Source organism: Parasteatoda tepidariorum, chromosome 3, assembly GCF_982258835.1.
Source record: "Parasteatoda tepidariorum strain Cologne lab strain chromosome 3, Ptep-v5.0, whole genome shotgun sequence".
NCBI classification, from domain to species: Eukaryota; Metazoa; Arthropoda; class Arachnida; order Araneae; family Theridiidae; genus Parasteatoda; species Parasteatoda tepidariorum.
The window spans coordinates 92,734,280-92,748,227 of record NC_141757.1 but is presented as its reverse complement, the minus strand read 5'-3'; the positions used below and the strand labels follow the sequence as shown (position 1 = coordinate 92,748,227).

Genomic DNA, 13,948 nt, shown 5'->3' with positions numbered 1-13,948 from the left:
AAAAATGTCAGGAATGATGATATTCTTGTTGTTAAATCTGAGTTTAAATTAAATTTTAATTTTATTCAAATTTTATTTAAATTTTTATGAAACATTTTCCCTGATTTTGTTCCAAAGATGAAAGATAAAAAATTTCCCGCCTAGGTTATTAAAAGAAATACACTGTAAGAAATGGATACTCAAGTATCACGAAATTTTCTTCGTTTTTGACGAAACCGTTTCCTGCTATATGCTCAGAGCTAAAATTTCGTCAAAATGACGAAATAACTATCGCCACTTCTTGGAAACGAATTTCGTCAAAACTGAAGAAATATTTCTTCATTCTATTTTTCCCAAAAAAAAGAGCTCTTGTAGTGATTAATTTATCTAACTTCTCTACTAATCACTTTAACGTCGGCACCGTGTAGTACAGCAACACAACAAGGCACATATAGAACAGAGAGATAAACTACACCCATGCCAGAAGCGGGATTCGAACCACGGGTCTTCCAGATTCGAGGCTAACTCCTTAACGAACTACTGGTCGGCTTATTTCGTCACTCTATTTTCGAGTGTCTTTACTCTAGTTTCGTCATTCTAGTTAACAATCTCCTACATTGGTGATTGCTTACAAACCACCCCATAAAAATTTTCAAATTATAGAAAAAAAAAATCAAGAAAAAAAACCTGGTCCAAATATTTAATTTCTGACAAATATATTTCACCACAGAGAAAAAAAACATCTGATCGTAAATTCCTTTTTTACAATACCGAATGAAAGGAAAAATATCAAACAAGATGCGTTCTTTCCTTAAAGTCATTATTTTGCATACTCAAAGTTGATACGCAATATCTTTATTAATTTCCAAATTTTGATAATCTCTCCTTTTCTAGATAATACAAACAAACTCATTTTAGTAACTTTCAAAAGATATCTCTCTTTTATGCGAAGAAAATTTTTTTAATAAAATTGTATGCAGAGAAACTATTTCCGTGTTATAAATGCGAAATATTGATTTACTTTAGTGAAATCCGCAAATCCCTTGGTTATTTCAATAATAAATCTCAGTCAAATAACGCTATTCATATACGTGACAAAATCCTCTGGGAATTAAAATGAGAATAAATGTGCCGGGTAAAATTTCGAGATGCAAAATATGCTGTATTGTTGTGAGATATAAAAAGATATATATCCGCCATCCGCATAAGTCGTTCATATGCGTCAAGAAATATTTTAAACTAGTGGGCTGCGCCCCCTGTTCGCTAACGCTTGCCAACCCCCGAAAATTGCTACGCAATCTTATATGGTTTGTTTCGCAAACCAAGCTCGTTTCGCTCGCTACTAACTTAGGTACATTGCAAATGCACAAAATTCTAAGAATTCAAAACAATCATTCAAATCCATATAACAACTTTTTTTTAAAAAAAAATTACATCTTTTTAGTAAATACTAAGTCATTAAAATAAATTTGAATTCAAATAAATGACATGTAATTCGTTAAGCCTATTAGAAATATGCTATAGTATAATTCGTGATATAAATCAAAAATCTTCAAATAAATTCGTGATATATAAATTCGCGAAAAAAAGCGCTTTCGACAAAATACTAAAATAGAGATCCATCGACAAAGACTACTCACTTCTGCCTAGCTTAATAGTATGAGATTGCCGCAGCTGATGCTCTCTCAGGTTATTTCAGTTTCCGTTTTTAAAAGCGCTATATGTTGAGTCACCTTAGCTAGATTTGACATGTGACATTTTTAGCGGCAATCATTGGTCGATTTTCTAGCGTTGCCATTCGGGGAGTTGTAATGAGGCTTTTTTTTGTCGCCGTGTAAGAGAAATATATATAGAGATACAAACAGTCAAGAACTTTTACGCCTACAGATAGCACTAAGGAACTCATTCTTTGTTGCATTTATACAAATGCTTAAGCTAGACTATTTCGAGTGAGGGAATTCAAATCTGAAATTAATTTCGATTCTAAATCTACTCTTTAAGAAGAAAAACATTTTTTGTCTATTTTTTTGTTTAAATATACAAGTTTAAAAACGTTATACATTAAATGGAGTTAAGTGAATATAGCCACAAACTTTTAGGGGGTTCAGGGCAAATGCATAGGAACCGATGATCAGAAATGTCAACATACGCGGCAATGATGCATAACTCCTTCTTTTAGATCTCAGTAACTTCGAATGAGGGCAAATTTGAAAAATTACTTTTGGGAAGTGAGCCGTATTTGGAAGATTTTAACTTTAAAGCAGAAAAAAACACCGGTGTTTCATGCTGTAACAAAACAAACATAACAAAATGTACAAAAAATATGTTTAATGAAAATCCGACGTCAAAGTGTTAACACCTTGTTTTCTTTAAATTTTTAGTAATGAACATTTCAGTTTGCTTAATCTGTTTTCAGTTTTAAAATCTTTAAACAGGCTTATTCAGTACAGTGGTTATAAACCTGGAAGGAAGGATTCATAAGGATAGAGAATAGCAAAGCAATTGCGGGTTGAAAATGTGATCTTAAGCCGAAAGTCTTTCCATTAATGACTGGCTGTTCATGCGCATTTAAAATTATACTTTTATTTGATCTAAATTTTCTTATTTTGCGCTAATTTTACTTTTTAAACAATTAATTTCAAAACCTCCATTCAAATAGACTTAGAAATACTTGTTTTATCACAATTTAATGATTTGGCAATTAATTTGGTGAGCAACTGAGTTTGTCACCATATATTTAAAGAACGATAAAATAACTTATTCCAGGCTATTAAATTCAATTTTTGTGAATAAATGCTTAAAAAAAAAGTGAGAAAAAGTTAAAATCACTATAAAGGAGGTAATTTAGATGAATAAAAGTTCCGTTCAAAGCGTGTACGAGCATCGAGTACATAATGAAGACAAAGCTCTAACAAACGATGACATTTTAGTTATAGACTTCTATTTAATTTTCAATTCTTAGGTTGCAGCTCTATTTCCCTTCAACGTTTATACTCATTAAACTGAATCACCTTGTATAGACATTATGAATAACACAGAAAATATAAGAAAAGAATTTATAATAAAAGAGAAAAAAAATAAGAAAAAATTTTTTCCATTAGAAAATTACCCATAAAGTAATCAATCAATGGCTACTTTGTTAGTGAAGAGTGTATTAAAAGATATAAGCTGAATAAATTAGTTTGCTTATAAATTGCAAAATTATCAACCACAGTGCTGGTGTAAAATATCCTTAGTGGTTGACTGATCATGGGTTAGAATCCTCTTGCCCTCTAGCTAACTGTGCAAAGATTTCATGGTTTATCTTTCCATATAACGCAAATGCGGGTTAGTTCCACCAAAAAGTCCTCTACGAAGGCTAGTTAACCTCAATGCTTGATCCAGGAGCTCTCTTGTCTACTGGGTTGGGTTTAAAATCAAAAAGCTATTGAGTTGATCATTGATAGTCGCAAACTAAGGATTGGGTCAGCTATTCTTTGCTGGTTTTAAAATAAAATAAAATAATTGCAAAGTGAGGAAATCTGTAATTAATATGTAATCAATTCTGCAATTAAATAATTAATATAACTTTACGTAAATTGTATTAACTTTCATAAATTTTCGATGTTTGAAAAACCTGGTTTTATAATAAGTATAAACTTTTAGCTATGGTATAATATTCACCTAACTTCGATTATGTTGTTATAAATGATTTAACATTTTTATTCAACATTTTTAACTCCTTTCACATGAAACGACAGTCATAGACATTTATGATTTTTTAATGAACACGATAATGATGGGTATTAATAATTTTTCTTACAAAAGAATACTTTCTTTCCATTTTTAGATGATAATCTTCCTCTTATTTCTGGCGACTGTGCTAAGTTTTAACTCTACTGCAACAAAAGTTGAACCATGTGATTTTAACCCGTTGTGCACCTGTCGGAAAGCTCATCACGAAGTTGTTTGCAGATCGGTTCCTTTTTCCATATTTCCACAGATGAGAAGAGCCGATATATATAAGGTAAGTTTTAAAAAAACTATTTTGAAATTTAACATAAAAGAATTAATTTGATAACCAAGGTATCTGTATAAATTGCGTTTTTGTTGGGAAAAAACGTTATAAAGATAATGATAGCATTTGTTCCTTTTAACTAGATTTTGTTTTATAAATGGCTTTTTAGTTTGATATTCTAGAGTTCCTTTTTTCGATAGTCCTTTTTATTATAATACTTTTGCTTTTAATTTTAAGTAAATGCCTTTAATTTTTATCAAAATGCTTTTGCATTTTTAACTTTTTAATACAAACAAAGCAGGGCCCTTTTAATTTTCTCCTTCAATGGCATTTTTAGGAAAACGAATCTCTTATGATTCCAGATTTTCGTTAATATTACCCAAATACGCAGGATTTAAATTTTTTTGTAATTTTCTTCCTAAAAGCGAACAACTGGATGTTTTTACTCCTTTTCTTCTTCAGATTTTCTGTTATATCGTTAATTTTTAAATTTCATGTGCACAATATTAGGAACCCTTAAAAGTGCGTTTAAATGTCCCACTAAAATACTCATCGAAACATATTTACAATTTATTTTTTAATATCTACAATTTTGATTTATATGAAATATTTCTGTGAAGGGCTACTAAAAATAGTAAATGTCTTCTTCTCTATCTCATCTATGTGCTGGAATAAAAATCCCAGTTTTCACATTTTCAATACTAAATATAACTATTTTAAAAAATTTATATTTTTATAATTATTTTTGAAAAACTGAGTATCACTGGTTTTGGGACTCCTAGGTTCATAGAAAGGGTTAGCCTTGGGCAAATGCTCTGCTTGCTCTATCCTAATATAGTTTTAGAATGAAAGTAATTTTTTTTAACAATTCTACATGGTATAGTTTTACCCTCTTTATTCAACATGAATATACTTATTACATTATTAAAATAAATGCACTTATTATTACATATTTAAAAGGAATGTACTTATTACATATTTCAAATAGATATATTTACTAGTGATTAAAAAGAATAGATTTATTATTATATAAACCTTATCTCGTCACTGTTCAAATGATCTAAACTAAAATTAATAGACTTTCGTTCAAATCTACTACTTTTACAAACAGAATCTTTTCACAGTTCTAAGTTTAGAGATAGTACAACAGGGAACTATTTCAGTCTATTGGTTTCAAACTGTAAGAGAATCTTTCCAGAAAGCCGAAAACACTGTTCTCGGACAAGAATGTGCCCCCAGAGATTCGAAATTCAATTGAAATGGAATTTCGAGAGATTTAAGGAAGGAATTGCTAGAGATTCCAATTTTAGTAAAACATTTATGTAAATCTCATGGAAAATTATCTCCGGTACTTCAGAAAAGATGAACCCTGCTTTGACCAAACAGATGTAGCCATAGAGTTATTACATATTTAATAAGTTATATTAAATAATAAAGGAGTCGTATTCAAATAGCATGGTAGGTAAAGCTAATTATTCCCGAAAGGAAATTAAACACTAATTTTTAAGAACTATGATGTTTATATAATTTTCATTGTTGAAATTGAGATTGTTATATTGCATAAAAGTATACCTAGAAAAAAGTTCTGGTGAAAAAAACCGTACTGTAAAGGACCTTTTTATTAGGAAATAAAGCCTCTCCCCGTAATTCTGGAATTAAAAACCAAAATAGACGGTATTTAAACCATTCATTTGGTAATCCTTCCGTTCCTAAAGTAATGGTTCATCAGAAGTTCTAGTTTTGAAAATTACAGTTTTTATTACCACACATTTAAGTAAAAAATACAAAACTGAAAAGTAAATTTATCTGAATAAATAGTTATTACGTCATAATCTTACCAAATTTTCTCACCTATAAATAAAATCATATATTATTGTTAATTTTTTTTACTCATTACCAAAGTGCTTCAGAAAAAATTACCGAGCTTTTAGCTTTTTGCTGTTCCCATAGTACGGTAAATTATACCATATTCAGGTAATTTTGACTAAATTTTCTTCTCCGCATATTATCATATTTTACGCTAGTATTTCGTACAAGAAATATTTTGTAGGCCCTCTGTAACAAAATGAGTCACTGATATGAAACTTTTTCTTTATATTAAAAATTGCTTTACTTAATTTTGTAATTGCTTTATTTTGTATTGATGCGAAAAAACTATAATACTTATACTACTAACTATAGTATAAGACTTAACTTTGAATTTGTAAAGTTTTTTCGAGCTACTCAAGGAACATTATTTTGATTTTTTTATGAATTTCTTTACCATTTTTAAAGTATAACAGGTTACCAAGTTACGATGAATTGTTACGCATTGTATTATGCATTGCATATTTGTATGTATGGGACAATAATTCATAACTTGTAAGTATGTATCGGTAATATTTATATAATTAAATATAGTAATATTTATATCTTAAACTGAGAAAAATTACATAGTCAAAACTTCCATAACATAGTAAAATTTACCGTGTTTCTAGATGCACGGAAACGACAAAAAATCGGTAGTTTTTATCGAATTGCTTTGATGATTGTGGTAAAATTAACGATAAAATATGGTTTTGTAATACGTGATAAAAATTGGTAAGTGTGATAAGATTTAATAAATCATGATATTTTTTATAAAGTATCATGATTACTTTTATCATGTTACTTTAGAACATGGCACAAAAATCATTTATTCGGTTAAATTTACTATTTACTTTTGCATTTTTTACAAAATGTTCAGTATTAAGAACTATAATTTCTGAAACCAGAATTTCCAGTAGACCATTACAAATGAAAGGAAAAATTACCAAAGGAATAGTTTACATACCATATAGTTTGGCTTTATTAACCACAATTATGTTTTTACCAAAAATGTCATGACAATACAATAGTAATTTCACTGGAATTTTTTCACCTTGTAAGTAGAAATATTAATGTTCATCACGCCTTCAATAGGAACTAGTAACAAGTATTATTTATTTTCTAAGGAAACATGTTTTAACCTTCTTTTTTTGCAATTTGTTGAACATACTTATGCATTTAAAACTAGAAAGAAACTAACTTGTCTCAATCAACTTGAACAGTATAGTAGATCACGGCATGAAATTTTAGTTCTAACGCTGGGCTACTCATCCCTAATTAAATAATTTTTGGAAGATTTGATAATTTTTATAATTTTTAAATTTAAATTTAAAAATTATAATAATTTTTTAAAAATTTAAATAATTTTTAAAATTTTAACCAATGTATTTTAAAGATATTTTCTGTGGCAACAACCACAAAAGAATGTTGAAACTGAAAACTGTAAAATAGAAGAAAATTTCATAATCTGGAGGAAATTTGGGAAACTCGTTGAACACTTTTCACTGTTAACTTCTCAAGCATCTGAACTAATATCAGTGAAGCGAATTTAAACACGAATTCTGCCCACTTTGATAACACAGTGTTCATTAAAGAGATTTGGTTTGAATTACATGAATAGTTTTTTTGTATCCTCTAACTCAAATTCAAGAATCGTTTCTTTGTGTGGAAAACCAAGGTATTGAAAACATGCTCAGATATTAACACATCTGATGAAAACTGCGGAAAAAAAATTCCGATAAAGTTACCGCACTGTTTGGTAATGACATTTTTGGTAAAAAAAACTGTAATTCTGGCTAATAAAACTAAAATATATGGTATTTAAATAATTTATTTGGTAGTTTTTCCCATTCGTATAGCAACAGTCTTCTGGTTTCTAAAATGCCAGTCTGAAAATTCTGGTTTCTAAAATTATAGTTCTGGATCTTTCTCATGGCCAACAATTTACTACAGTAAAAATACTTGCAAATAATAGTAATAACTTGCATGCTTCAATTTATTTATTTTAAAGCCTGTATTTTCGTTCAATCTTTGAAGGAAAAGGAGAAGAACTGTTACTCTTCCAACAAGTGGCTCCACCACATTTGGTAATAATACCATACATTTAGTAATAATTACAAAACTGAAAAGCAATTTAACCTAATAAATTTTTTCATACCATGCTCTAAGGTATTATGTTGAAGCACCAAATGTTACCAAATTTTACCTCATAGACTTCCAAACATATAGTAAAAAAATAATTTATATGGTAAACAAACCCCTATATTTTATTGCTAATTTTATTAAATCATTACCAAGGGGTTACGGAAAAAAGTACCGAGATTTTAATGTTCCCATAGAGCCAGTAAATTTTACTATATTCTGTTAGCTTTGTCCATAATGTTTTTCCTCTGGGTAGATTTCTGTTTTTTCTGTCTGGAATCTATATTTTTGCGCATGCACTACGAATCATCCGCTTTAAGTCTGAAATTCTTGCTCAATAGTTATTTACAGCAAACTCAAGGGAAATTTAAGTATAGTTGTCCAAAGTATATTAATTTGCACGACTAAACTTACACGCCAGCCCCAAATATTTAGTCGCCAATACCAAGCGAGAGGAAATTTCGCTCCTTGTGTTACATAATATTCGAAATCTCACATTTTTCAATCTTGTTAAGAAATTCAAATATAATAATGCTATTTTTTTAATTTTTAGGTTACAATCATTCGATCAGGAATTTCAACTTTAGAAGGAAACCAATTTCTAGGAACAAACGTTGCCTCTTTGCATTTGATGTATAACAATATCGTACATATTTCGCCAAATGCATTCGTTGGTTTAGAAAGTTTGCTATCCACATTGGATCTTAGCTATAATCATCTAAACCGTGTGCCTTACGAAGCTTTGCGTCCACTGAAAAACATGCAATGGTTAAATTTGCAAGGAAATTCAATAGATAATTATCATGATTTCAAGTGGTCAGAAATGACCTTCAAACCAATTTTAAACAGTTTATTCTTAGGTGGAAATCACATCAGCATTATAAAAGAAAGTGTCCTTACAGAGCTGAGCAACCTAACCATACTTAATTTAGATGGGAATTACATTTATGATGTAGACGTTAATTCTTTGCCAGTTTCACTGTCTTCTTTGTCGTTATCTAATAACATTCTCAAGAAAGTGCCTCTTCATGCTATTTACAAACTTAGAAATTTGAAATTTCTTTACTTATCTGGTAATTTGCTGAAAAGATTGCCATGCCCATTTGTAATGTGGACTGCAAAGCTAGAGAAACTAGATTTATCGAACAACTTGATAGAATACATGCCAGATTGTGTTTTCAATGGTTCTTTCCCCATCAGAGAGTTAACTCTTGAGTTTAATTTCTTAAGATCTCTTTCGGCCAGAAGTTTTAAGAAAACAAAACTTGAACGTTTGTCTCTAGCCAATAATAGGCTGTCACATATTCATTCCGATTCGTTTTCAGGTATAGAAGTGTCACTTACTCATTTAGATCTAAGTTTTAATTTACTGGAAGAATTTCCTCCAGCACTTAATGATCTCAAATCACTCGTACATTTGTCTTTGAAAGAGAACTATTTGAAAGAACTGGGCAAAGAAGATTTGCAGGGATGTAGAAAAACTTTAGAAGTGCTAGATTTATCAGGTAATGCTCTGTCTTTCATTCCAAAGGCTGCGTTAGAGCATCAAAGGAACCTTATTCGTTTAAGCCTACAAGATAATTTTATCGCCAAGATCGATCAAAAAGACTTTGGTGAATGGGGTAAGAACCTAACTACATTAAGTTTGGCGAGTAACAAACTCACGAGTATAAAAGAAGAGGTGTTTGTCCATTTAGTGAAACTCAGAGAGTTGAATTTATCTTTTAACAACATTATATACTTTGATAAGAATGCTTTATATCCGCTTAGAAAGACATTAGAAGTTTTAGAATTAAGTTCTGCTTTTGATTATAGTTTTCAAAACCCAGACGCCATAACTGCTGATTTAGAGCGAGTTGAATGGTTGCTACTAGACAATAATAATTTGTCAAAAATTAGTTCTTTTTGTTCAAAATCATCAAAAAGATTAAAACATCTTGAATTAAGTAACAACAACATACCGGAAATTCCTAAAGGTATTCTTGTTAATTCTCGACATACAATTATTTCTATTCATTTAATTAACAACAAAATAAGTATTATCAAATCTGAAACGTTTGCCAATCTTGAACATACTTCTAGAATATCTTTAATAGGTAATGCCATCTCAACTGTAGAAACAAATTCGTTTAAAAACTGCTCCAGTTTACATACCATAGTCCTTTCTGGCAATAACATATATTCCATCAATGTTTCGGCTTTCGCAAATATTACAAGACTTTCTAACTTATATATCCAAGACAATTATTTAGAATCATTTTCATTTGATATAATTGAAGGTGCTTCTGCCTATTTAACTATAAATGCATCTAATAATTTCATTCAAACTTTAAGACCTCAAAACAGAACTTTACAAATTTTAAAAACACGTACTTTGGATTTGACGTATAATAAAATTTCAAATGTCTCAAGAACGTTTTTTGAACCTGTTTCGAATTTCTTAACTCTTTTATTTTTGTCGCACAATCAGATCTCTCATTTGCAATTAGGACCCCTTCCAGAATTGCAAATTTTACATCTATCACATAATCACCTTCTTCTGATTGAGTTCGCATTTCACAAAAGCTGTCCGAAACTCCAAATTTTACATTTGGATCACAACAGAATTTCGCTTCTCAAAAAAGAAACTTTCATTAACATGAAGAGCTTACGTGTATTAGATATGAGTCATAACAAATTACTATCTCTTTCAGAAAATGTTTTTTCAGGAATTTCCCTGGAGAGGCTTAATTTATCAAGGAATTACATCAAATCTTTCGAATCTTCTGGAATAAATTCAGCAAAAAACTCGTTGACATCTATTGATTTGTCCTTTAACATCATTACCATAATGCCGAACAACGTAATTACATTACCAAACAGGATTCAAGCCTTAAACTTGTCTTCCAATAGGATTACTCATGTCAGTGAGCGATCCCTTCACGGATTGGTCCACCTTCTTGAGTTGGACTTGTCTCACAACGAACTGAAGGAAAGAGTCGAAGACATGTCTTTCACGTTTGTTGCCAATCTTCGATTGCTAAACTTGCGAAACTGCAGTTTGATGAACTTGCCTTTTTTACCTTTGCCATATCTCACCGCACTGTCGCTAAGAGATAACTTTTTCTATAATATATCTCAACCTACTGTTAAGGATCTGCGACAACTGAGGTGCTTAGATGTGAGTGGCAATTTCTTGCAAGAGATACCAACGCACCTATGGATATCTATGGGATGTCTAGACGATTTGGATATTTCAAATAATCCAATTTCTTTTTTACATTTTGATAGTTTCAAAGGGCTAGAAAAGCTTAGATGCCTGGATGTAAGAAGACTTTCATTGAGTCGATTGGATTCAAGAACTCTACATATCTTAAGGTATATATTGTGGCAGGTATTATGGAGATTGTATTAATTAAATCTAACATGGTTTGATATTATTATCTTGATATTGGGAATAATATCAAAGGAATAATTGCATCAGTTGTACGTAATGTAGTTTGTGGTTATATAGATATTATATAGCTTTAAAAGCTGGGAGTATGTATTGGAAATATGATAATGCAATTTGAAATTGAAGAATTAAAAAACTTCAAAAGCTGACACAACTTATAAGTTAATTCATTGCATTAATTTATTAGTTATTTGAGATAGTAGAATTATGAAATATTTTAAGCTATTAAAACATATTTTAAGCAAAGTTACTTGAAATATTATAATAGTTGCACGCAATGCAATTTGACATAGTAGAATTATAAAAGCACGTGAGATAAAGGGATATATCTGCATTTTTTTAAATTTTTTCTTTAGCTGCATGTAATACAGTTTCTGGGAGAAGAGTTTTAAATCATAAAAAGTTAAAAATTTTAAAAGCGTATATGGAAAACAGTGAAAAACCTTATTAAAACTTTTTTGTTGAGAAAACTAATCAGCAATTAACTGATTAGTATTCAAGATATTTAAACGATTTTTTGTGCAAATTCTTTTTGTTATTTCAACGATTTTTCATGCTTTTTATAAATAAATAAAAGTAAAAGAAGCACAAAAATACTCTTGTTTCAAACAACTTCCACAGTTATAAGTTATTTACTAAAATAACTAAGATTATTCGAGAAAGCTGGAAAAAAACTTAACAAATAGCAAATTAAATTTAACATAACAAATTAAACATATTAAAATTTAAACATACTTCATACCTTGGCGAACAAAGAGCACGTATCCTTTGGCCGAGCTTCATACATATTTAACAAATTAAAATTTAAACATATAAATTTATACTCTCTTTCTGTAGGATTAGAAAATTTTTGGGATTGATGAACCATAATATCATCCAAGTTTGCGAAAACCATAGTCTGAATTTTAACTGAACCATGTTATCATACATCGTAATATTGATTACATAATAAAATGGCTCAACTAAAACGTAGCAGATTTTCATCTTATTAATGTTCAAAACACTTACATTATGGCTCAACAATGTGTATGGTGTAGATTTTAGAAATTTATGAAAAAATTAGGTTTTATGTATGTTTTGCTGAAAAGGTGAAACTTTTGATTTTTGCAAAAAAGCTTAGGATGGATGGAATTTGGTGTGATTTTCTACGTTTGAATCAAATATAACATCATTCCTTTCTTCAAAAGATATCAATGCTGATCTCTTACAACAAATATGATATTTGAATTGGCATTGAACTATATATTATCCATTGGCAAAACATTTCGTGTAAAAATATAACTTGACATGAATTGGCACGTCGCATAGTGATAATTAAATCAATAAGCTTTTTAATTTTCCAGTTACAAAATTTAAATTGAAAGAGTTTTACTTAAGCTTATCTAGTATTTTAAACTTCAAATTTAATTCAAAAGCTTATAAAAGATTTATTTAACCTTCTAGAATTTTGTAATCTTATCATACGTGCTGTTAAATCTTCAAAAGCTCAAAGCTTATTTGAATAATTTAACTGTAAAGAACTGTGTTTTGCAAAATTAGGAAATAACTCAAGTGTACACGGAGAGCTAAAATCGTGAACTTACTCGTGTAGATAATGGTAGAAAGAGAAGTGCGGTTGGTTGATGTTAACGTTTAAGTTATTAGTAGTTATATGGACTTGGAATTAATATATGGTTTAATAATTATTGTATGCCTTATTTAAACCATTAGAATTATTGCATAAGTTAATAATTGTATAGTTTATTTATCGATACATGGTTTAATAGTAAATATGAAGTTTAACAATAATATGTAGATTTGTGAAAGTTTAGTGACTGCAAAATTTCGTACATTTTAATACTTTATTGCCTTGCTGAGGGGAAGTGTATATAATTTTTATTCAGCTTTTGCTTTAAAATTTTTGATTTAAAGCAATTAATATTTTGCAGTCCAACAAATTCTATCTATAGTTACATTTTTTAGGTTGCGTATTCTATCGTTATGGTTTATTTTGGCTTGTTATTGATTTTGATCATAAAATTTATCTGCCAATTTTTCGATGGCACGCTATAAATATATTTAAAAAAACTTAATAATTTTTTTTTTAAAAGTGATAAACAATATGAAATGGAACGAAAGTCATAGAACGGGGTACGGACAAATTTTACAGATAAAAGGAAGATAAAAGGACAGATAAATGTTTTAAGCGTTAGTAAATGTAACTTTGTTTTTAAATTAACGTTTAGTTTGGGACTTAGCAAAATGAATTTGGAAGCATCTACCTTGTAACTTTTTGGAATGATAATCAGACATGTTGACTATTTATGTCTTTGTGCATTATAAAATACAGTAAATTTTAACTGTTTCCCTCCCCAATACTTTTCTATCATTCATAATTACTATATTGATGTTCTAAAGCACAATTTTTAAAAAGCCATTAAAGTGAAAAGTAATTTCGCAATTTCGAATATGGTTTTACTATTAAATAGAATAACTTTTATGTAAATGCAAAAAGCTAATTTGTATAGATTTTTTGCTATTTTGGGCAAAACTAAATTAATGGGCCCAGTTAC

At 29.4% G+C, this 13,948-nt stretch overlaps 1 protein-coding gene across 1 annotated transcript in view; it reads left to right on the top strand.

The window, feature by feature from the left end:
* The window catches only part of LOC122268271 (uncharacterized), a 56,430-nt gene that overhangs the window by 29,098 nt on the left and 13,384 nt on the right, over positions 1–13,948 (top strand). The window contains exons 3-4 of the mRNA XM_071183025.2: positions 3,809–3,985; positions 8,517–11,320. Coding sequence (XP_071039126.2) covers positions 3,809–3,985; positions 8,517–11,320 — 2,981 coding nt within the window. The remainder of the gene's footprint in view (positions 1–3,808; positions 3,986–8,516; positions 11,321–13,948) is intronic.